This window comes from Melozone crissalis, unplaced genomic scaffold, assembly GCF_028551555.1.
Source record: "Melozone crissalis strain CALT ecotype California unplaced genomic scaffold, PUWL_Pcris_2 ptg000068l_1, whole genome shotgun sequence".
NCBI lineage: Eukaryota > Metazoa > Chordata > Aves > Passeriformes > Passerellidae > Melozone > Melozone crissalis.
This window is the reverse complement of record NW_026535846.1, coordinates 16,841,814-16,867,012: the sequence shown is the minus strand read 5'-3', so window position 1 is coordinate 16,867,012 and position 25,199 is coordinate 16,841,814. Positions and strand designations below refer to the sequence as shown.

General features: G+C 53.9%; 1 protein-coding gene across 1 annotated transcript in view; it reads right to left on the bottom strand.

Moving 5' to 3' along the window:
• AR (androgen receptor) overlaps positions 1 to 24,999 on the bottom strand; it is a 34,784-nt gene extending 9,785 nt beyond the window's left edge. Inside the window, exons 1-2 of the mRNA XM_054289456.1 lie at positions 24,066 to 24,999; positions 6,982 to 7,133 (exon numbers count right to left, since the gene is read on the bottom strand). Coding sequence (XP_054145431.1) covers positions 6,982 to 7,133; positions 24,066 to 24,976 — 1,063 coding nt within the window. The 5' untranslated portion in view covers positions 24,977 to 24,999. The remainder of the gene's footprint in view (positions 1 to 6,981; positions 7,134 to 24,065) is intronic.
• Positions 25,000 to 25,199: the final 200 nt, after the last annotated feature.

Here is a 25,199-nt window from a genome sequence, read left to right as displayed (position 1 = left end):
ATCCATCCATTTATCCATCCATCCATCCATCCATCCATCCATCCATCCATCCAATGTCATCCATCCATCCATGTCATCCGTCCATCCAATGTCATCCATCCATCCATCCAATGTCATCCGTCCATCCAATGTCATCCATCCATCCATCCAATGTCATCCATCCATCCATGTCATCCGTCCATCCAATGTCATCCGTCCATCCATCCATCCATCCATCCATCCATCCATCGTCATCCATCCATCCAGTGTCATCCAATATCATCCATCCATCAGCCACTGAATGGCTTTTGGGGGTTTTCTCCCAGACCAAACCCCACAGTTTGATCCTTCTGCTACAATACTCACCTACCAGTCCCCCCAGAACCATGATGCTGTACAGACCATTTTGGGACTGAATTATTTTTTGTGCAACACATGGATACCAGTTGGGTCTGTTGTATCTACAGATATTGGGGTTGAGGAGCTGCTGCACCACAGGTGAGTCTGACGCCACTCTAGGATGTATCTGCAGTCAGCCAGGAGAGAACTGGGAGCAGCAACTCCCTGTACAGGGGACATTGTGCAGCCATGGGTTTTGGGGAGGTGCAGGAAATTCAGGAGTTACTTATGGTGAGAGTCACTCATACCTCAGACTCAGCCTGCACTCGCTCAGAGAGCAGCTCGTGCAGCTCCAGGGCACAGCTCTTTTTCACTGCCCCATTTGCCACACAAGCCAAGAATCATCACTTTTCTTGTCATGTTTGAACACATTTACTGGAGCAGGATTTATCTGATGTTCTTCAGGCAGCTCCAAACCAAATTGGACTCAGCACACAACAGAGTGGTGCAGCTTATAGAACCACAGGCAGCCCACATGGGAAATCAGCCCATGGCCTTTATTTATCATCCTGCAAGGGATTACTTTCTGCATTCCTATAGAAATAGCCCTCTGAAGTCATCAGAAGTCTATGAATAAGGTGAGGCTGAATCCAGCCCGTTAATGTGCCAGTTTTGAAATCAGTTTTGGTGCACAGATTTTACATCCCCCACACCTCCCCCATTGCTGCCCTCACTGCCACTGCCCGAGGCTCTCACAGGGGCTCCTGGGTCCCCCCACTCGTGCCTGGCCACAGCTTTGGCAGCACCAGCTGCCACTGTCACCCCCACAGACTCCTCTGGCAGGGCTCAGCACCCAGCCCACTCCTCCCACAGCATTCAGGGGCTGCACAAACACCCCATGTTTGACCTTCTCAGAACTGTCCTCTTCAAAGTGGATCATCACCCACCCCTGTGCCTCAGCCAACACCTGCATTACTCACCACATCTCACACCTGTTAAATCATTTTAACACTGTCCTCAGAACAGCTCTTCTCACCTTCTCCCTGGCTCATTTCCCATGAGAGGGATACTGAGGCAAGCCTCGATGACACCTAAATCCCTAAGGACCCTAAGGGGAGAAACACCATCCTCCCTTTCAGCAGCTCATTGAGGAGGAGGATGAGTAACAAAGAACTTCAGCGGAAACTGGGTTACTTGCAGTTATTTTTGTGCCAGGGGCACTGAGAGCTGAGGCCACACTCGTTCCACTCAACCTTTTTAGGTACTCACAAACACATGCCCTACTTTCTGGGGAATGAAGAGCTGGAAGGAGCTCTGGCTGCCTGAGCCCCACAAGGGTGCTCCAGGATCAGGCACAGCTGTGTCAGGAGCAGCACCCCACAGCCCCAGGCCCCTGCTCACCCCCAGGATCTGGACAGACCCCACTCTGCTCTGTCCCCAGGGGAGGGAGCACAGATGAGGTTTGGTAGTGGAGTCCAAAACTTGCTCCATGAGGCCACTGTGCTGTTTCCCATCTCCCAGCTCCAGAACTGCTGAGCAGGGACATGGAGAGGGAGCCTTTCCCATGAGCCAGGAGCAGGCAGAGGGGCCCAGAGGACAAACAGGGGATGCTGGAGGAGGCTGCAGGATAGCAGTGCCACCCCAGAGAGAGCAGCACAGGCTGTGAGCTGCAGCCACAGCTGTCCCCACAGTCACGGTACAGTGACACTGCAGACATGGCCAGGCCAGCTTCATGGTTCGTGGACAGGCTCTTTGGGCCTGTCTCTGTCTCTGGAACCTGCTCTCTGTTGTCTGGGCCTGCACAACTGAGCCCTGTTTACTTTATGCTGTTCTCCAGGAACAAAAAGAGAACCCAACAGCCACAGCAGGTCATGGTGCTGCTGCTGCTGGGTGTGAGAATGAGCTGAGCTCACCTCACCCTAATTCCTGGGGATGCAGAGATTTCCCCTTAACCACCAGGAGAGGAACCACCAGCTCTAAAAGGCAGGAGAACAGGGAAGAGTGGCTGGAACATGGATGAGTTCCTTCCCTCTGAAGTGGAGGGAAGTTCCTTCCCTTCTCACACACAGAGTCCTGTTTCTAATTTCAGGGTAATTCACTCTCTTCATTCCAGAGCAAGGTGAGTGAGACATTTAAAATCAGCTGCTCTTTATATAAAGATAAATGTGCTGGTTTTTCCTTCTCTAGAGTTTAACACTGAAACTACTTTTTTGTTTTCCTTTTCTCCCCTGCAAACAACAGAGGTGTTTTCTCCTGCCACTCCAAGGCAGAGGCTCTTGCTTTGCAAACCTGTACATACAGGTCCAAACCTCACACCCACTCTGGGGTGTTCCCCAGCAGTCCTGCTCTTTGCAAGGCCCATCACCCAGCCTGTCCTTCCCCCACAGACCATGCCCAGCTGAGGACAGTGCAGATGTCACCTAGAGAAGCCCCACATCCTCCCCTGCCCCCAGGTCCTGTCTGACATTGCACAGGTGAGGAGGGAACTCACACCCAGCACCCTCTGCCTTCCAGACCAGCACAGACACCCCAAGAGAGCATCTCTGCAGCAGTCCCCACCATGAACACACTGCAGTGCTCATGTCCCCTCTGCTTGGGATGTCCTCCCCACCTTGGGCCCCTCCTGGGCCCCCTGACACCAGGCAGAAAGACTCTTCCACCACCTCTGAGCCCTCCCACTTATCTCCTGGGACCACAGCACACACTGGGAGCCAAGGGGAAGAGCTGCTCTCCAGGTCTGCTTGACTAAAAATAATGATTTATGGAGGTGAGTTGCTCAATCCAGAGGAATCATCTAACTAACAGCCTGTTGCCACATGAGCTGTTGTGCCCAGACTAACTTTCTCCTCCAGACAACAAAGTAATCTCTGCAAACATCTGGAGCAAGATATACGACCATAAATGTGAAAGACCAGTAAATGCCTTTTGGAAGACAGAGATCCTCATACTTCAGGACATAAACTGGCTTTTAACAGCTGGGGGATGAGGCCAAGCTTTCTGCGAAAGCAATTCCCCATGGTCTCATGGAACCATGGAGGCTGCAGAGCTCCCCTGGAAAGCCTCTGCTCCTTGGGGCTGTCACCAGCAGGGCCATGCCCAGAGCTGAGCCTGGGGTTTGGTGCTGGCACCCTTCCCATGTGATGCTCCTATTAATAACTCAGGAGGGCTCAGCCACAAAGCTCCCAGGAGCCAGCACTGAGCCACTCTGAGGAACTACCTTGGTAAAGTCATTTCCTGAACAGCCCTCTGTATTTACCAGTGAGCGTAGGGAAAGCACCCAGAGCTTTCCCTGTGCTCTAGTCATCCCAGATTTTGCTCTCCCCATGACATTTTAAGGCAAATAACACCCAAACAGTCGTGAGAAACCCACCACTGGAGCATCGTGATGCTGCAGCACCACTGAACCTTCTGCAGACTCAATTTCTTTGCATGTCACATCAGCCTGGGAAGGAGGAGAGAGTTTTTTATAACATGGCAAGGACCTTTGCAAAGGTTTACTTTAACTTGGTGTCATCTTGAAATCTGGCAAGAAACTGTTGAGTTGACCCAGTGACATCTCTCTGGTGTAAGGCTAATCCTCAGCAGGTCAGAACATAGAACACTAATCCATATGGAGAATGATGGAGGCACTCAGAGCAGCCTGCACAGCAGCCTGGCTGGGTGCCTGCTAGGAAAATTGCCAAATACTGTGTTTTTTTTTCATTTAGCTCTCTGCTATATTTAAAGACAGCCCCATCAGGAGCACAGCCCAAAGCATCCCTGTCCTACACTGCCAGGAACGCTGTGTGGAGGCAGCTCTGGGCTGGCTAAGGTCACCAGCAGATCCCAGAAATCTCAGAGGGACAAGGAAGGTCTGCTTCTCTCCGGGAATACATGCAGAGACACAATGATCCCCCTCCTGGACAGAATGGGAGAGCAGGAGCCCTGGGCTGCTCACTGACACAGCAGCTGCCTTGTTGGAAGCATTTTTCTGTTTCAGGGACAAGAGTGGCATCACAAGGACTGAACTCCCATGTCTTCAACCCACCCCAGCCATGCTCACCACACCCAGAGGTGTCCTGCCTGTAGGGAAAAACAACATTTGTGCTGAGCTGGGTGAGCTTTTTGCTCAGCAGATGAGGAGGGAGAGCAGCACCCTGGGGCCAGGGCAGCCACCCAGCCCTCTGGACTCTGGGCTGTGACTGCAAGGGAGGGCTGGGCTTGGGCACCAATCGAGGCTGGTGACCCTGCAGGTCAGGCAGTCCCCACCAGTCTGTGGGGTGTGCTTCAGGGCTGGCCTGGACACAGCCTGGACATCTTGAGAGAGTCTGTGAATCACAGGAGCCAGCAAAACGAGACAGGACAACATTCCTGTCTTTTCTATTAACTCTTCAGCATCTTTCTGGGAAAAGCAGTTGAACCTAAGCTTGTGAAACCCCTCAAATCTGTCAAATATTCCATCAAAGCAGGGGTGACCTGCTCCTGCCCATAAACCCCTCAGTGTGTCCAAAGGGAAGAAAAATCAGTGTCACAACCTTTTTTTTTAATCTTTTCCCTTTCTCACCACTTAGAAGCCAGTGCATGTCTATAAAACCTCCTTAAGTATCCCTGCCAGATAAGTTCACCATTATTTCAGAAGACTGTAATAAAAAGGAAATGATGTGCCCAGCTATTCCCTCCCCTCCAAGACGCTGTTTGTGCTGCTCCAGTCACAGCCCTGCTGCTCCCTCCACTAAAGGCTGTGCCTTGACACCAGGACCAGGAAGGCAACAGGTTTCTTTTCTCATGGGGAAGCATTTTGATCTACTGCTATAAAGTCTCCAAGGGCGACCTAAGGCTTTCTGAGAGGCATTTTATGGACTTTAAAACATGAGAACGCACTGAAATATCAGCTTTCAGTAATGCTGCTCAGCTTTAAGAAGGAAGAGATCTGTCTGGAAACTCACCAAAAGTTAGAACAGAAATCACCACCTGCCATCTCTGCATTCAGTACCTATAAAGGAGTACAAGTTATTGTCACTTCCCTAAAATAAAGACTCAGCCATGTACCTCAGGGCAGCATGATGAAACCTGACAATTTGGCAGCTCCCTGCACACACATATGGCTCCTCAGGAAAGACAAAGGGCTGCAGCCCAATCCCAACACGGCCAAAATTAACATTTAAATTAATGATATAACACCACCAGGAGAGGGAACAACTCAAGGGCACGTGCCTCAGAGCAGCCCAGGCTGTCCCTCTGCCCGTGGGCACCTCTGGTCCCTGTCACCCACCCTGGTGCCAGGGAGCACAGCCCCCACAGACACCCGCAGACACAGGCACTCCAGCAGCACTTCATCTGACTGAGAGCCAAGCCTCCACTTACTATAAATCAACAATAACTTGCTGACTTAAACAAGCATCTGTTATTTACTCTGGCTGCACAAGCCAACCCACTTGGCTTGACACAGAGCTGGTGTGCAGCAGAGACAGATCTGCAAATGATTTACTTGGGAGAAATATGCAAAATTTGTTAACTATTGTTTGACTGCCCTTTTTGGCAACACTGATGTCCCCTGTGGCACAGCCCCTGTTCTTCCCTGGACCAGCACTGACAAGTTGGCTCCTGGCACGGAGGAATGAGGGAAACATGACTCCAGCAAGAGGCAGGATAATGCTAATTGATCTAATTGATGTAGAAGCAGCATTCTGACACCAGCAGGTGAGCACCCCTGGCCTGGGACCTCTGGTCATGGACTGGAGAGGTTGGGCACAGGGGAAGGTCATGGTGAGACAGAAGCTGCATCCTCTTTTTGCTGCCAGCCCACTCCCAAGGACACCACAGCCAGTGACAGCAGCTGCCCACATAAATTATATTAGCAAGAAGGAAAAAATGATGGCTTGTGTTGGTTCATGTCTCTCATCAGAGTGACCACAGGCACGTTACACTGCTGGACAGTTCATCTCCCACACCAGAGGCTCTCACTGCTGCCCAAGAACCACAGCTCTGAAGTGCAGGTAGAAACCAGCCACTGCTGAGGCACAGCCTGAGGAAACAGCTGGGCTGGGAGCTTCTGCTTGGTCATTGCCCAGGAAAGGTGGGACAAAGACCTCACTGTTGAGAGGGAACATCTAGGCTCACATTTATCCCTGGAGAGCCTGACACCATGGAGCTGGACATGAAGGAGGAGTTGCTTTCTCATGGGCTGGGGAGAAGCATCACAGACCCCAAGGTCAGAGCAGGGCTCCTGGTGGAGACAGGGTTGTGCTGTTTTGTGGGCACTCACAGAAGGGATCCTCTGGAAGGGTGCAGGAGAGGAAAAGCCTCCCCTGAAACTGCAGGTGGGCTGATGGGAGCTTAGAGCACTCAGGAAAGCCAAGAAGAGCAGCAGGAACTGACTGCTCCAGGCTCTCACCACGTCACTAAGATAATCATGGAATCACAGAAACATCTGGGTTGGAAGGGACCTTAAAGACCATCTTGGTCCACACCATGGCAGGGACACCTTGATTGCTCAATGGCACTGGAATTAATTGTATTTTGGCAAACTGGTTTGGCTACTTCTTGAGAGCAATCTGTAAAATGAAATTACAAACACCAGAGAGAAAAATTAATTTATCTTTGATTTTTCTCCCTTCCTGGTTTAAGAAATCTGAGAATGCCACCACAGTGGGGCAGTGACCTTCCCTCTCCTGTCTCCATTACCTTCAGCTGCCCGTTTGAAGAACACTTTGCAGCTCCCACACGTCAGGGCTCCGTAGTGGCACCCAGATGCTTCATCCCCACAGATCAGACAGGTCTTCTGAGGTGGGAAGTAATAATCAATGGGCAGGACATGGTCACGGCCTGGCTCCAACCTGCAGCACAAACCAGACAGGACAAGAGAAGGGTCAGCAAATGAGCTCAGGGCAAGCTGAGGGGAGCAGGGTCATGGCAGAACTGCAGTGATGGATCAGCCAAGGGGGTGAGCAGAGCAACAACTGAGCCAAGCCTGGCCCTGACCATGCAGAGACCCTGCCACTGCGTGCAGTGTGTGACAAAGTGTGACAAAGTACAGTGACAGTGACACACGGTGACAGCACAGCCTAGGCACAGAAGGTGACTGAGGCTGGCTGCTGCAGTGCTCATGGAATTTTGGCTTCAGTAATGAAGCTCATGCACCAAACAAGGCAGAGCACGGCACTGCCAGTCACTTAATGCCACACTAACCACCAGCACCCGACTGCCCTTCTCCAACACCTCACCATTCCACACACCCACATTCTCCTCTCTCAGCTGGTACCGTCCCCTCCCCAACCTGATCTGATCTGTTTGATCAGATCCTTGGAGGAACTGCTTTTCCAGAGGGCATGGTGGGAGGAGAGGGGCTAATCCAAATCAGGAGCCAACATGTCCAGGCAGTTTGGGAAGCACCAGCACATTGAGTTAATTACCAGAACTCGTTTACCTGCAACCACTGAAGGAGGCAATTAGCTTTTTACAGTCTGCAAGTCACTGCAACTTCTCCATAAAATTGGATCCCCTTTCATTTTTTGGCATTGTTTACTGCTTGCAGGTGAGCTCTGAGAAATCAGGTTATATCAACAGTGAGTGTGACAAAGATGGGACTTCTTGAAAAAACCTTTATAACCAGAAAAGCCCCCCTGTCCTTGCCTGCCCCTCACCTGGGAGCTGTGCACATCCCACCTCGGTAACTGGAGCAGCAATTTCATCCTCAGTTCTTATGGTAGAAAAGAGATGAGAAATCACTCAGAAGGTTAACAGGAACAATCAGTGACTGATCTGTAGATGCAGCTCAACCAGCCTTCCCCAAACATCTCCATTTCCAAGGCTTTTCTGGAATTACTGATTAAATGGAGGAGGCACAGTTCACTGCACCGTGTCTGCCACAGTGAAATCCTGTTGCAACCAACATGTTCCTTTCTTGGCTTACACGGCATCCCACCTGTCCTCCTGGTGCTCCCACATTCCCCCATGTGCTCCAGAGCCCTGGCACTGGGTGAGAGGAGGTGCTGCAGAGCAGACCCTGCTGAGGAATACCAGCAGCACACACAAAAGCCTGGCTAAAAATGTCGTATTTTTCCAGTGTGTTTTAGGTTCACATATAACAGGCCTTCCTGCTAATGGCCCAACACCTCTTTTCTGCTCTCTGTGCAGTCAGAAATCCAGCAGCGCTCATTTCCCTGTTTCCATCAGGCTTCCCCTGTGTCTCCCCCACGCTCAGCACCGTGTGCCATGAGCAGCAGGTGCCGTGACAACACACACGGGACTCCCAGAGGACCCTGGGGTGTTTCTGAGGATCAATTATCTGAAACTGCAAAGCAGGTTTGAAACTGAGTGGCTTCTGAAAGAGCTTTTAAAGAGCTGCTCATGTATGGAGAGATTTGTGCAAGTACAGAAACACTTTCCAGCAGGTGTGCATTGAGAGTAGCCCGTACATGTGTCCCTGCCAGGGATGGGGCTGGGCAGGGCTCCCCACACACCCCTCCATGCTCAGCCACCCTTGTCCCCAGTGCCACCAACAGATGGAGACTGCAGGACACTGGCTGACATGGAAAGTGATTCCTGGCCATGAGATAGGCTCCTCCTGGGGTAAGGCTTGGCAGGGTGTGCACAGCCCCACACCCCAAAGGGCAGGAGATGGCATTTAGGCAGCTGGGGAGTGGTTCTGCCACAGACCCTGCAGCACCAACGTGGTTCCCTGCCAGCAGCCACTGCCCAGAGCCAAAGCATCTGCCCAGGAATGCCCTTGACTTCACAACAACTCCAGTTTGCCTTTTCTTTTTTTTTTTTTTTTGGAGAGAGAATTGCAAGAAAAACAAAATGTGAAAATGTTCTAGCAACTCAGAAAGAGCTATGCTAATGGTTCCTTTAATGATCCATTTTCCAGTTTCCAAGGGACATTTACAGGGTGTTCTCAAAACGTGCAGGTAATACATAACACGGGCCAATGAGCCAAAGGGGTGCCTGCAGAAGCTGCAGGGCTGGCAGCACTCTGGGCAGAGCCACAGGTGCCACCTGCCTCAAGGCAGTGCCACAGCCCCTCACCACCATTGAGGGCACAGAAGGGACACGAGAGGCGGCACAGCGGCCACTTCATTGCCGGCAGCTCCAAAACTCTGCTCTGGCTGGAAGTTTGTACTCCATGGGGCTGTGCTGGCCCTCAGAGCCACAAGAGTGCTCAGGTCAGACCAAAACAACTGCAGGGGGCCCAGAGTTGGCACAAAGTGTGGCAAGTGTCAGGTCCACAGCAGAGCCCAAAGCAGGGCGATAGCGGCCGGGGCAGACACAACTGCGAGCGCGGCGGCGGAGCCAGAGCTGCCCCCAAGGCCAAGGCCGTGGCTGTCACAAAGCAGCTTGGTGGCTTTTGGGGGCAGGGAAAAAACAACCTTGGTATCTCTTCTACAGCTCTAGGATGAGTTTTACTCTCGTTTCAGAAGGATTCTGTAAGGAAATGGAGGATTTGCTGAGCTCCCCTCACACACGCAAATATTTCTGGGGAGTAGGAACTATCATGTGATGAAGCATTTGTTTGTCATTAGTTAAATTTCACCAAACAGCCACATTTCACAACATCCCCAGAAAGCCAAGAGGAGGCACTGGTGAAAGAAGAGCCAACCATTCCTCCTGATCCACAAAGGAAGTTTCCATCTTAGCAACAGCTGGCACAGGCTGCTCAAAAGGAGCCATGGCACAACTGCCCTAAGGCAGACCAGGACACGATGGCAGCTGCCACACACAGAGCCCCAGAGCAGAGTGCCCTGGTCCCATACTCCCTGAGGAAAGGGGGTTTGCACCTTCATCATGCAAAACCTGCACATCAGCAATGCTCAGGAGGATGTCGAGAACAGAGCTGAGCCAGCACTGACAGGTGACACAAAACCCTACCCAGTCACTTCAAGTATTGTCATTTCTGAGACACTCTGATGTTATCAGGGGGGATCTCTGCCTTTAAAACAGCATTACCTGTGCATGACATTTTCTGATGCAATATTAAATTTAATTGCCTTCCCCTCAGTGCAGCTGTGGTGCTCCTGCCTGGATGGAGTTCTGTGACTCCCACCAAAAGGCCAGACCCATGCTCAGCAAAGGGCACGACTGCCCACTTTGGGCACATCCTCGTGTCCCCTTGCACTGGCATTTGGCTGCTGGTGGCTCCAGCCAGAGCTGAGCCAAGCCTGCACTCACAGCCTCCACATCACACTCATCCAGATAAAAGGACTTGCACAGAAACTTTAAAGCATTCATCTGTTAAAATGCTTTCAGCCATTTAATCTATAAACATGCAGCTTTGTGCACTTAATTCATGTTCTTTCTGCTAAATAGCCTTGAGTATTTTCCAGTCTGCTCATGCCTTGTTTTTGTGTGCGACGGCAGCAGAGGCACGACAGCATCTGAGAGCAGAGCAGGGTGCAGCCTGAGCCCCAGGCCTGGTAAACACACACAGGAACAGGATTCTCACCAGATTTCAATAATTATTAGCAGATGACAATGGGTTTTCCAAGCATCCCAGCAGGGCAGGCTGGCAGGAGGAGCAGACTTCAGAGAAAGCAAATGTTCTTCCACCAGCAACTCACAGGAGCAGGCTTGGCTCTCCAGCCCTGGCACTGCCTCCAGGCCCAAGGGGCACAAATAGCTTCCACAGACCCAGCTGCACAAATCCCTTCTCAAATCCCCAAATTAAACCCTGGGTTTTTGTTTTCAAACACTCTGTTTCCTTGTTTTGACAGTTTGTTTTTCACACAGTGCATCTCCGCTGCAGCTGAAGCCCCACCACCCCCAGCCCTTTTCTCTCCTCTGCTCCTCTGTGGTGCATGAAGGCTGCCCCAAGCCTGGAGCTGCATGGACACAGCCACTGCATGTCCCTGCACTCAGGGGACAGCCCCAGCCTCCCCCTGACTGGCTGAGCCTGCTGGGGAGTCCCATCCCCTCATTTAATGGCCATCCTGGGCTCCCACCTTCCAATCTCCCACAAGGAAGAAGCAGAAAATGAGCTTGCAAAGGTGAAAGGTAGCAGGTTTGCTACACCTGGAATGCAAAGCCTGGGAGAAGCCACCCTACAGCCTTTGCACCTCACCAGTGGCCACAGCAGAGGCTGCTGCCCCCATTTGGTGCAGCTCACATCAAAACTTCTGCCTCAGAGCCTGATGTCCATCCAGAGGCTCAGGGAGCAGCTTAAATAAATCAGCTCAGAGAAGATGGAACACTTGATCCCCCAGACAGAGCAGGTAGCTATGAAAAGAGATGGCACAAGGACATTGCAAGGTCCCTTCAGATGGGAACTCACCTGATTATGAAGCAAAAAGGGGACAAAAAAGCAAACAAGGAGCAACAAGGCTGCAGGCAGGCTGCAGCCCTGAGGAGCACTCCCGAGGTCATCAGAGCCCTACACTGCGTCCTCCTGGTGACTGCAGAGTCACCTGGAGTCACCAAGGACAGGACCTTGGCATCCTTGTTGCACAGAGAGCCCTACTTATTTTCCAAGGAAACACTGTGTCCTCACTGATATTTATGCAGTTAGTTTAAGCCACGCCATAATCTTCCATTTTTCAAATCCATCTCCTCAGCTCAGGAAAAGAAAATGTGCCTGTAAAGAAAATCACAAATAATGAGACAGTTGATACATATATTTCATGCTCCAAGAGACACTGCTATCGTGCCAGATGCAGGTACAGGCTTACAGCTCCCCGGAAAGCATCCAGGGTACAGACTTGTGGGGCCACATACCAACATCTTCAACTGCAGGAGAGTTTTCACCTTTCCCTCTTCCAAAATCAAACGCAGTGATGTTTACAAAATGCTCTGGGAGAGAGGATGCGAGTTCTCAGTGCCTTTTCTCACAGCTGGTGTGCCAGGCAGACCTCCAGAGGAACAGAACACGGTACCAGTGTCCAGCCATGGGGCACAGCACCCCAAGGGAACTGGCCCCCAAGGCCACCATGGTCCTCCAGCACCCCCAGCTAACCACAGCATCTGCTACAGGGCTACCAAGAGAAACCCCAGGCAGAAGGATTCCAATCTCACAGAACTCCAAATGAATTTGGAATTTAATTTGGCAACAAGGATCAACTTGTGCTGATGGCCAGAGGTCAGTGGTCGGCTCCCAGCTGGGCTGCTGAGGGATGCCAGGACTCATTCCCAGACTCAGATATTTAAAACACAAAATACTTTCCCCTCTTCCTTTGGCAGTGGAATTATTGCTAAGGAAACCAATGCTGCAAATTCTGCATTTTTATTTCTCCACTGTAGGAAGCACAAGGCAAAACCAGTCAGCAAGAAGGGCGGGACCCGGCACGGAAACATGAGGAGACCGCAAATACCACGGATTTGGCACCCAGCTGGGGAGGCACACGGCCCGAGCCAGCACCCTCCCCCGGGCACAGCACGGAGCCCTGGCATGGACGGGCATGGCAGCCATCAGCAGAGCCCCCCATCTCGGGGAGCAGCCCCCTGCACCCCTCCTGCAGCGGGGATCACTGCAGCAGCACTGCAGCGCTGGCCCCACCGCTCACCAGCAGCATTGCGTTATTTTTAGGCACGTTTCTATCAAGACCAAATCTTTGCGGAGACACAACTGCAGGGGCATAAAAATCCTTTGCCTTATTATGTCTAGGAGTGGATAGAAGCGCTATCTGCAGAACTTCCCTTCAGCTCTGCTGGCAAAGCAGAGTTTCTAGAGGAGGCTTCACGACTTGTGCAACACTATCATCTTCCCGCCGCGTCCTCCAAGCGGATCGTGCTGTGACTCATCCCCGACATAAACACACTAATTATAAATGAAGGTTTCACATATTTAGTGCCAGGTCTCCCTGCAACTCTTAGCCCCAGTCTCAGCAGAACAGGCAACAGAGAAGCAAATTCCCCAGCAACTCACAGCCATTGGCTGACACCCACCAATCCCTCTTGGTCCCAGCCTGGCCTTCATGGCATGCCCGCTGCTCACAGCTGCCCACATCTGCCAGGTGCACAGGGATTGAGGCAGGAGCAGGGCAGGACTGGGACAGGAGCAGGGCTTGGATGGTGGGGATGGATGGATGGATGGATGGATGGATGGATGGATGGGCAGCTACACCAGCACCAACTCCAGCAGCACATACCTACAACCCACAGTATCCAGACAGGCATAGGCTGGGAAAGAGTGCTTTGATGCCAGTTTGCACTTTTAGTGACATATGGCAGGGACAGCCAGACCTGCTGTTCTGGAGGCTGAGAGCATTCCCAGGAAAACACAGAGAGCAGAGCCCTGCACCCGGCTGCCTCCAGGGACCTGTGGGCCTGGGTGGTCCTGCTGCTTTCACAGAGCCATGCTGGAGTTTTGACTGACCCTGCTGGACAGCCATGTCCAGAGAAAGCCATGGCACACCAGGGACCAAGCCCTGCCCACTACCCTTTGCCCGTGCTCTTCCAAGAAGGCAAGGAATTGAAGCAGCCAAGAATGATTTTCTTTCAAGCCCGCCTGCAAACCAAAACACAGATGCCACATCTAATTTTAGGCCTCCCAGCCTTGAGAGTGTTCTCCCGAGTCTGTGTGAGTGAGCAGTGAGATATCATCTCAGGACACGCCGCAGCCACAGTGGCTGCGCACCCGCCTTGACCCCAGCTCTGCACGGGGGGCAAGGGCAGAGCAGGAGGGCACAGCATGGCCAGGAGTTAACAGATGCCCACAGGAGATCCTGCAGAACACACTGAGCCCCCTCCACTAACTGCAGTCGAGGGTAGAGGGACTGGCCAGCCACCCTGCTAACCCCAGGCTGCCACTTTCCTCCTGCTGGACATGACAACTGCTTCAGCTCAGGCCATATTCCAAGGTTTTAAGCATCCACATGGCAAAAGGGAAGGAGAACTGAACAAGAAGAGGACAGCTGTCCCCTGGAACCTTAGCTCCCATCTCAGCTCTGCCCAGCCCTCAGCACAGCCCCAGTGGGATTTCTGTCCTGCAGGCTTCCCAGCACTGTGCTCTGCTCCCTTTTCAAACCACCCCCAACACAGCCTAGAATCAAGGACCCGGCTCTTGGCACAGGTTGTGCTGTAAACAAGAAAGGGGAAAAGTCCCTGTCCTGCTATTGTTTTTCTAACCATTTTAAAGATGCTCCAGAGGACTGGGGAGCAGAATGGGAAGTAATAGATTTCTTTGTAAGGGGAAGATCCTATTATCAGGGAAAAGACTTTTTAACCACAGGGAACACGTGAAAACAAAGCCAATTACGGAGAGCCAGAAAAACGAAATCCATGTGAACAGGCTGAGTTCATCAGGACGATGTCACATGTTCTGGAGCACAGGAGCATGCACAGGGACAATGCCCAGCGCCAGCCCACGGGGATTACAGTCCCCACTGGACCCATGGCTCCAGACACGTGTGCCCCAGCCCTGCCCTGCTCACACAGCACTGCCAGGCAGCAGCAGAGGGAGTGGGGCTGAGCTGGTTCTCAGTGTCTGAGCAGGGAGAAGCAGCAATGCCGATCCCACACCAAGCCCTGTGCTGCCTGCAGAGGCTCCCAGAGCTCCAGGCACCTCTCCTTCCTGCGGGCAGCCCATGGCACAGCGCCTGCCCTCCAGGGACATGTGTGCAGAGGGGTGAGGATGCTCCTCACAGCACAGAGAACACACACAGAATCTGCGTGTGGTGTTCATGGGACGATGATGAACATCCACATTGTGCACAGGCACACACGCGATTCAATAGAAGCAGTAAATCACCCCGGCTCTCTTTGCAGGGGGATTTCATTTTCCAGTTGACGCACCCCATTGCTTCCCAGATGAAAGCTATCAAGCCAATCAGCACAAGAATTCCTGCTCTGTATCTCTCTTTCAAGAGGAAAGTGGAGCTGCCGAGATATCCCGTCCCAGCCCTCCCAGGAGCAGTCGGGAGATGTGCGGGATCAGGCGAGGGGGAGGAGGCAGAGCCTTCACCAGGAAATTTGTGATACAGAAACTTGTGCCTGGGCTCTGTTCTCAGCACACAGGCCAAGGTCAAAGCGGTTTTTTTTTCTGCCATTTCTAACCGGCAAAGAAGCAAACACAGCTAAAATCTGTAACAGCAGCCAAAATGCTGTGGGCTGGTAAAAACAACCGAGACAGAAGTGTCGTGTCATTTTGGGAGAGACAAGGAGCCCCCTCCATCCACCCCCAGGCACAGAGAGCACAAGGGGGAGGAAGCAAACCCCAGGGTTTTCCCACCTCATCCCAGGGACTCAACACATCCTCTGTAAAATGTATTCTGGAGATCTGCAGCCTCCTCTCTGGCGTTTGTAGGGATTGTTCCTGCTGGCAGCAATTCCAGAAGCAGTCAGTGGGATAGGGGTCTGCAAGGTGAAGACGCTGCTGCAACACAGAAGGATTTGCCCCGAGGTTCTTCCCAAACCTACAGCCAGTCCATGTCTAGTACCTGCTGGAGCATATTGGTGCAGAGGCAGAGGTAACCCACAGAATGCACCACCCATCCTAAGGTGACAAAGCCAGGCAGGACATGGCTCAGAGCAACATGGTCTAGGGGAGATGTCCCTGCCACAGAGGGGGTGCAATGAAATGGGCTCTAATGCCCCTTCTAAAAAACCATTCCCTGAGTCTATGACCAGATTCCCCAGGCTCCAGCAGGAGGAGGATCAGGCAGCCAGCACCCAGGACATTCCCCCAGCAGTCACAGACACCTGGCTACAGACATGAAAGGTAAATCCTCATGACTGCTGCCATGCCCAGCGCATGAGGGGTGGCTGGAGCTCTGCACAGAGCTCTCAAACAGCTCTCCTGCTCTCACAGCCTGAGCAGGGCTCTGCCAGCCCAGGCACACCCCAAAAGTGTCCCAGGAGCACCCAGATCTCAGGGCAGACACACCAAATGGTAAATGTGGCTGTGCCCAGCTGCTTGCCCTGGCTAAGGCTGCCCACAGCCAAGGGTGTCCCAGGCCCTGTTGTTGTCCAAGCATTGGTGGTTCTGCACTGACTCTCCCATCCTGAGCTAAGCCATCTCTTTTGCCCCTAGAGCTGTTTGGGAAGTGGCAGCTGCCTTGCCTGTCACGAGGTGCTCAGCCTGGTCCATCCAGCCCCCAGCCAGGCACCACGACAGACCGGCCCCCTCAGCAGAAACAGGGGCTCGGCCCAGAAATCATTATTTACTTATTAGGATGGGCTCTTTTCTCCTTTGGATGGCACAGAGAAGGCACCAGGACACCTGTGGAAAGCACGGGTGTAATCCAGCCCTGTGGACACCCGAGCTGCCTGGGGCCGGGCGGCCTGGGAAAAGGGCAGAAGCTATAAATACCTGGGGAACTGACATATACTTTTCAGATTATTTCTATTACTGCAAATCACTTAATCTGAGGTCCGTGTCCCTAGAGACCAATCCCACCACTCCTGAGGACGTGTCAGCACCTGACTTCTCTGTCACTATTTGCAGCAGCGGCCCCGGGCGGGGGGGCTGGGGAGCTCCGAGCCAGGGTGCAGCGGGTGACCTTGCTCTCCCTGGCCTCTGTTCAGCCTGAGCAGGGAGCAAAGCAGCACCCTGAGAGCAGCTGAGCCAAGCCGACCCCAGGCAAACCGAGCCTGCCCCGTTCCGCACAGGTCCCCGGGGAGCGATGCCGGGCGCGATGCCGCACTCCCGTAACCGCGCTCCTGCAAACACTGTCCCGGGGCTGCGCAGGGACACCGGGGCCACAGGAGGTGAGCGGGCCCACGCAGGGGTGCAAGGTCCAGCAGGCTGGTCCCCAGGAACCGGCACAAAGCCAGCACGGACCCCAGCACTGAGCCAGGGCTGCGGCACTCACGCACCTGGGGCTGCTGTCAGACCCCAGCCCGCAGAAAAGGGACAATTCCCATTTCCACAGCTGCCTGGAGGCTGAACGAATCGCTGCTCCTGAGTGCTTCAGTGGTGAAGTACTACTGCTGGGAGTGTCTTTATTACTGTTAGAGGATAATTTGAATCTCACCTGAAAACGGTGGCGAGAAGGAACAGGGTTGCAATGGCTGGATTTAAAGCAGAGCAAAGCAGAGGCACTGCCCACTGCAGGTACCTGGCCACGGTGAGCTGGATTTAAACAGAACAAAGCAGAGGCACTGCCCACTGCAGGTACCTGGCCACAGTGAGCTGGATTTAAACAGAACAAAGTCCAGGCACTGCCCACTGCAGGTACCTGGCCACGGTGAGCTGGATTTAAAGCAGAATACAACACAGGCACTGCCCACTGCACGTACCTGGCCACGGTGAGCTGGACTCCCCCCATCAGGAGGTCTCCCCAGAGAGGCTCATCCGTCCCCCTGCCCCTCACCCAGAGCAGGCAGGGCATTAAGGGTGGTTGGACGTGGATGAGCAGCACAGGCAGATCAGGGAAGGCAGGCAGCACTGGTAACAGCGAGAGAATATGGATGGAGAACCTCCGTCACAAGTCTTTGCCATGACAACTGGGCCAGTTCCTTTTCATTTCAATGAGCTCCCTCACAGCACTGTTAACAAACAGGGCTGGCTCTGGTCCCCACAGTGTGCAGACACGCTCCATACCAGGGCCACCAGCCACTGCCAGGGCCACCACTGGGCACGCCTGCACGGCCACCCACCAAGGGCTGATGTGACCAAATCTGCCTCTTAATTGTTCACCGGGCATAAATGCTCTGCTACAACAGGAGATGGGACGTCTGCCTCCTGTGCATGCTGGATCTCTGGAGGAAAACAAAGAGCTGGAAAGGATCCAGTACCCCCACAGGAAGTGTTGCCATTGCTGTTTTCCTATGATCGTGATGCAGAGCTGGGCTCATCCAAGGTGAGAGCAGATCAATCTGATCAATACTGATGTTTGACCCAATGATGACCCCAGCAGGAGGTACCTGTGCCCCCTGTGCCACGTCACTACATGCACGTGGTGGCACCAAGCCGCCCTCTCCAGCTGGCCCAGGCTGTCCATGATGGCTTTGTGGCACTTGCTTTGCACCAGTCTGAGGTGCAGACGTGCCTTTTGCAGAAAATCTTCCAAAAATAAAATTAACTTGCACAAAGTAATGAGGCCGAGGAGCTGTGCAAGGAGGAATCTTCATTTTTCCTGTATATTTTCAATGTTCCAGAGCCGTCCACAGCTGCACAGATCTCTGGGATTTACCAGGGCAGCTTTCAGAAACAAACAGTTTTTACTAGAAGTCATAGAAAGTCTCCCACTGAATAGTTTTCTTTCAGTAAACACTCATTTGATAAATTTTAAATGTTCACAGGACGATAAAATAAATACAATTTCTTTCTTTTGTAATTTTAGTCCACAATCACTAGCAGAAAGTATCCACTGCAAACACCAACCCAGCAGGCTCCAGTGAGTGCTCCAAGTCTAGACAGCAACTGGCAATGGAGAACAGGCAAACTGGGACAGCCACCTTCAAGCAGCAATTTATAAAATATGAATGAAGGTCCGTGCCAAGAGTGGAATTCATGGGAATGACAGAAAAACACAAAGAACTGAGCGACTGCTCTCTACTACAAATTGTTCTTAACCCCGTGTAATGAAACTGTTTTCATCACACCAAAACACGACGATGAGATTTCCAATATTTTAGGGAATTCTGTGATTTCTTCCTGCAATACATGGCAGTGATTCCAGCTTTCCTCCCATGCAGAGGCTGACTCCTGCTCCGCTCCAGTTTCCCCTGAGCCCGTTCCTCCCCCTGCCCGTGGGCAATGTGCGCCCGTGGGGACCCGGAGGTGACGCCTGGCACGGACGCAGAGCGGGCTCTTGTCTCTTCTCTGCTGGGGCCAGCGCGGCCTTGGAGGGTCCTGCTGCAGGGGGAGGGAGCTGGCATCGCCCCTGGGACACCGCTCACACCCTCACATCGCCTGCCTCGCTACACTGTTTCTGCTCTCATTCTTCCCGGGACTGTCCCACACCTTCCTCGCTCTGAGAAACCGCACAGAGGCAGCGACTTCCAGGAATTGTGGGCTCCGTGCCTCGGGACAGGATCCCAGCTCCAGCACCCGCTGATGCCCAGCCCCTGGGGCTGGTATGGTACCTGTGCCCATGGCAGGGGTCCTGTCCTGGGGGAAAAACCCATCTCTGCACAGGGAATCCCGACTCCTGTGCCCTGGGCTGCAAAACACACTCTCCTGTTCCAAATCATTCTCCTGTTCCAAATCTCTCTCCTGTCCGTATTTTGACACGCTCTTCTGTCCTCAGAAGCAGCACCAAAGCACTTCCCATTGTGAACTGGCTCTCAGTTAACTGGAATGAAGTTCTCCCATGAGGAAAACCAATGGTAATGCCAGACTGGCTGCAGGGAGTGGTGCTCATCTGTTCAGTGGATAAACACCTGTGCAATAGGGAATCTGTAAACAGCAGGAAGAATGTAAAAGCTGCATAAGCAGGAGAAGAGCTGCCATGAGCAGATCCTGTGCAGCTGCCAGCCCCAAATCCTCCGGAAAAGACACAAAATACCTGTGTGACTCCGACCCAGCAACACTCTGAAAGCTTTTTGTGGATTGTTTCTTTGGCAAAATTTTCTGATTTGCAGCTGCTGCTTCCAATACCAAGTGCCACATAAAGCCTGTGCTTCCACTGCAGCCAGCACTTGAGAGGAGCCAGGGTGGAATACTCACTGCCAATACCAAGCGCAAGACTGTGGAGCAGCTTCCAGAGGGTGTAAGAGCTCAAAAGCCCAAGATATTTGGAAAATAGGATGGGAAAGCCTAGAGGAGGATGGGGCAACGCCTGCCTTTGAGCAGTGAAGAGGCAAAGAGATGCTGTGTACCCTCAGAGCAGCTGGTGGGTCCCACAGGGACATACACCCTACATGTGTGCCCTCCACACCCAGCCCTGAGAGCTGATCCATCTCCCCTTCCCAGCAGTAAGGGAGAGCTGGAGCACAGGAGAGCAGGGGAGAGAGGGAGGGACGGACAGAGGAGGGAGGGGAAAACGAGGAGACCATTTTATGAGATATGATATTTGTTCAGAAGTGAGAAAAAGGAGACACCAGTGCCGTGCTCCAGGTCAGTGCCCAGTCCTTGGCTGCTCCCCCAGTCCTGAGGGGTTCTCCTCGCTGAGCACAGCTCCAACATCCCTGCAGCTCCAGTTACCCAGCCCCAGCGTATCACCTACTTCACAACCTCAGCTCCAGCCATGACAGACATGCACCCTGCATAGCCTGCTATCATGCCAGCTCACATTCACCCAGCCCTGAGTTCTCCATTCCAGCTCCAGCTGGATTATCATAGTTGTCCTGTGAGCAAGGAAAGGGTGAGAGGTGCTGAGGAAGAAATTTGTTTATCTTTTCTCTTCTCCACTTATCAGGAACTGAAGTAAGCTTTAGCACACTCCCAACTCCCCTGCCCACCAGAGGCTCCCTGTCCATGTGTCCGTAGGGGCCAAAAGGACCAGCTGCCCACATGATGTTCTGCTATGCTCCCCTTGTCTTCAAAGAAATATTTGCATCCTCTGGCCAATTGCCAGAGCAGAGAGGTCACACTGACAACAGCAGACAGGAGGGTCAGCCCCTTCCCAAGGGCTTGGAGTTCTGCCAGTGCAGCGCTGGGGGTCCCCAGAGCCCCCCTGGGACTGGGATGCCAGAGCAGCTGCTGCCGGGCACAGACTGGGAGTGAGAGCAACCCTGAGCATGACCTCCTGCCTCATTCCATCTCTCAGTGCAACAGCTGCCCTTCACTCCCTCCTCTCTTTGCCAGTCTTATCTCCTCCCTCCATAGGAAGGAATTACTGCAGGTTTTATCTGTAAGCCTATCACAATTACAGAGCAGAAACGATTACAGAGCCATGGAGCCAGGTGATGAATGAACACGTGGCACTGGCCCAAACTGACCACAGCCAGACTAGGGAAGGGAACCAAAGGCAGATGTAAGCAGCAAACACCAGGATTCCAACCAGTATCAGCACCAGGTAACAGCAGTGATAGCAAATGCCACTTAAAAACGTCTGAAGCTACATGGACAGCAGATTTTCCTGAGCCAAAAGCCCCTTAAATCCTTTTCTCCCCTTTGATTCCATTGCTTCAGTAACAGCTCCTTCTCTGATTCCATTTCATTTTAAACCAGAGGCCACCCCCTCCAATCCACCACTGTAATTTGTCTTCTGATGGCAGAGCCTTGGATTTATTCTGACAATGCTCCATCTTGCTCCTGAAACAGGTTATTTTGTCACCTCAAATACTGCTGGTAGTAATGATGCAACATTCAGAGCAAAAAGATAAACAGCTCCAAGTCCAGAGTAACAAAACATCCAATTAATTTGCTAATTACATGCAAGCCTGACTGGTGCAGTCAGGGACACTCTACCAAACGCTTTAAATTAAACCCAATTGTGTTAATAACCACATTGTGGTTATTAATTGTGTTTCTGAGATGTGCACCTCCTAACCCTGACACTCCCTCAAATATTAAAAACTGCTCATGCTTTCGTGTCATATGAAGGATGTTTAACTCAAAAAATACCTACCCATACCTGGTCCCAACTGCAGCAGGGTAGAACTGGGGCTTGGGAGAACTCCATCTGTGAGGGAAGAGCTCTGATCCTGCTGGCAGACAGCAGGACCATCCAGAGAGGAAAGAAAGTAGGAGCAGCACACCTTGAAATGCTCCTTATTCTCCAAAGCAAGGGGGCCTGGGTGTGCTCTGCTCCCAGCAGCATCTCGAGGGACAAGGCTCTGAGGTGCCCATTGCCCCTGTACAACCCCAGCAGTGCCCTCACTGTCCCCACAGAACACCGAGGCTGCATCCTCTGAGGGTTCAAGGGGAAAGCTTTATGTGCAAGGTCAAGAAGGGCAGGAGATCAGACCTTGCACCAGACAGCACAGGGGTGCAGGTCCAAAGGCCAGTCATCCTTCCATCAGGGAATTTTACTACACAGCTTCTCAGCTCCCACAAACCTTTCTCCCCTCAGTCCCTGCTGCCTGGGATGCTGGTACACGATCCCCGCTCCAGAGCAGCAGAGGCTGTTCCTGTGCTGGCACCCACAGAGCCAGGACAAAATGCAAATCTGCAGGAATGGGCCAGCAGCACGCTGCAAAGCTAATGGAGACTTTGCTAGGATAAAATGTAAACCTGGCAGCGATTAACACACACGGCTTGAGCCAGACCACGCCAAGCGTTCCGCTTTCCTTACGGTGTTTGGAAATTACATCTGAGCACAGAGAGACAATGTCCCTCCATTATACCTTTGCAGCAGCAGGGCTCTATGAGCCTTGGAGTTCAAAGGACAAGACACTGGTGTTGTAAAGGTTGCTCCAACCCTGCTGATCCCACAGAAGTCTGCTAGGGCACAGCACACCCAACAGAGCTGCAAGGGAGAGGAGCGCACAGCACTTCCCACAGGAATGAGGGAGATGTTGCTTATCTCTAAGGCAAGACCCGGGCAGAATGTACCTGCTGCTGCCTGGTCCAGCCTCCAAGGCTGCCTGCAGACCTCCATGGGAGCCACACCTGCTCTCCTCAGTGTGACATTCCCAGCTGTGCAGGACCCCACAGCACAGCTCCGCAGGCAGAGCGGCCGCACGGAGCAAACCTGCGCCGCCATCAGCAGCATCCCAATGCTGAACTTCCCAACTGGATTCCTCCCTGCCTCCTCTGCACTGATTCCAGCAGAGATTTATCCAGACTCCAGAGACACACCCAGAGCTTGCATAGCTCCTGCCACGTACGAAGCTCACAGCTGGATGATGCTCACAGCTGCACTCTTTCTGACCTGTCATTACTTTTCTTCTTTTTTCTTTTGCCAAGCCCTTGACATCTCTGTACAATCCCCCAGTAAATCACTGCGTGGATGGAAATTGCCCCGGTACCCAAATGAAGCTCTGGGCATTTAAAACAGAAACAAGCCCAGAGGCAGTGCACTTGCCTGGTGCTAATTTAGAGGTAAAATCTAATTGTTCATTTCAGCCTTTGCTCCCAGCATCCCAAGCATCACAGGGTGAGCGTGTGGATGCAGGACTCCCATGATGCAAACCCCAGCTGACGCCTCACATACTCCTGGATGGGGCTGCCTCTGGGCCAGCAGAAAATCCCTTCAGCAGCCCTTTCTCCCTCCCATTTCCATCAACTTGGCCACATTCTGTTGTGCGGACAGGTGAGAATGCAGGTGCTCACTGCTTTAAATGCTGTACAGGTATTTTACAGAGATGGCTCATGTACTTTTTTTCAAGTTAATCCACCAAGAAAAATTATTCTTGATTGAATCCTACTTCTCAAAAAAAACAAAAAAAAAAAAAAAAAATCTCCCCTCCTCTGATTCATTCCCAAAACCTATTCTAGCTCTACTTTAAAACACATTTTCTACCTGTACTTAAAACAGCCCTGAAGCACAGGTGATGTTTCTCTGCCACTACATTCGGGGTTTCCTGCTCTGCACAGCGCATTCCCGCAGGCAGCTCTCGGCGGGACAAGTTGCTGGGAGGATTTTAACTCGATGTCAACATCCGTCCGTGCTTCGGGGCTCAGCGTCCCGATCTCGCCCGCTCCCAGCGGCCAGGAGCAGCGGGATAACAGATGCGTGAGGAAACGAGATAAACGCAACGACCTCACAGGACGGCGGGGACACCAGGCGCGCACCGCGGTGCTCCTGGCACGGCCTCGCCTAGCCAGTCCCAAATGAGAGCATCGCGGCAAAAGGGAAGATTCGGCAGCGGAGACCGAAGCGGGAAGAGCCAGGACACAGCGGGTGTGACCCGCGGTGAGCGCGGCGGGGAGGCTGGGGCGGCGCGGGGTGCAGAGGGCGGATGAGGGATGCGGGCACGGGATGCCGGTACCGGCGGGATGCAGGATGCCGGCGGGAAGCACGGCGCAGGGAGCGCTTGCCGGCGGGCTGCGGGACGCGGGTACTCACCGGAGATCGCCGTAAGCGCCGGCGTAGCCCTCGACCCAGGGCTCCAGCTCGCTCTTGATGCCGGGGGCGGGCGCGGCGAAAGGCGCCCGGCCCGGTGGGTACCAGGCATCGGCAGGGCAGTCGGCGGGCCCGGCGGGCGGCTCGGGGCACGGCCCGTAGAGCTGCCCCTCCTCGGCGAAGAAGGTGGGCCAGGGGGGCGCGGGGCCCGGCGGGACCAGCTCGGCCCCGAAGCGGCACGGTCCGCCCCAGCCGCCGCCCGGGGCCGGCCCCGCCGCGCTCTCCAGCTTGACGCGGCCGAAGCCGCGGGGCAGCCCCGGCCCGGCGGGCGGCTCTGCGGCCAGGGCGGCCTCGAAGACGGGCGAGGGGTCGCGGGCAGGCGGGCGAGGGGCGCGGGGCGGCCCGGCGGGCACGGCGAACATGCAGTCCTCGCGGGGCAGCTGCTCGGCCGGGGTCTCCAGCGCCTCCAGCGCCAGCCCCATGGAGGCGGACACGGCGCGGCACAGCTGCCGGGCACTGTCGCCCAGCGGATCTTCCTTGTCCGCCGGCTCGGTCTCGGGCGGCGGCAGCATCGGAATCGCACCCGCCTCGCCCAGCAGCTCCCTCAGCTCTCCGGTGCAAGGGAAGGACGAGCCCATCGCGGGGCCGGCGGGCGGCAGCGCCTTACCGGGGCCGCGGGGCTCGGGGGGCGGCAGGCAACCCGGCGGGGGCGGCAGGCAGGCGGGGGAGTCCGGCGGCGGTCGGGGGCTCGGCGGGCAGGGCGCGCTCGGCGGAGGCTGCCCGGCGCCGCCCGGTTCCTCTCGCGGCGGCTGGAAAGCGTCGCAGACGCTCTGGAAGAAGCTCTGAAAAGCCCCGCGGAAGGTCCTGCCCGCCGGTCGCGGGTAGACGCGACCGACCCCCAGCTGCACCTCCATGCTCGCCGAGCGCGGGGCAGCGATCGCTGCGGCGGCGGAGCGAGGCGAGGGCGGAGAGCCTTGGCAGCGCTCCCGGCCCGACCCCCGCGGGCCGCCTACCCGCGGCGCTGCTCCGCGGCGCCCATGGCAGTGCCCGCCGGGCTCGCAGCTCGGTGCGCGCAACAGGCAGGGAAAGTTGTCGGCGGGGGCGCGGGCAGGTGCGGCGGCGGAGCGAGGGGCGGGC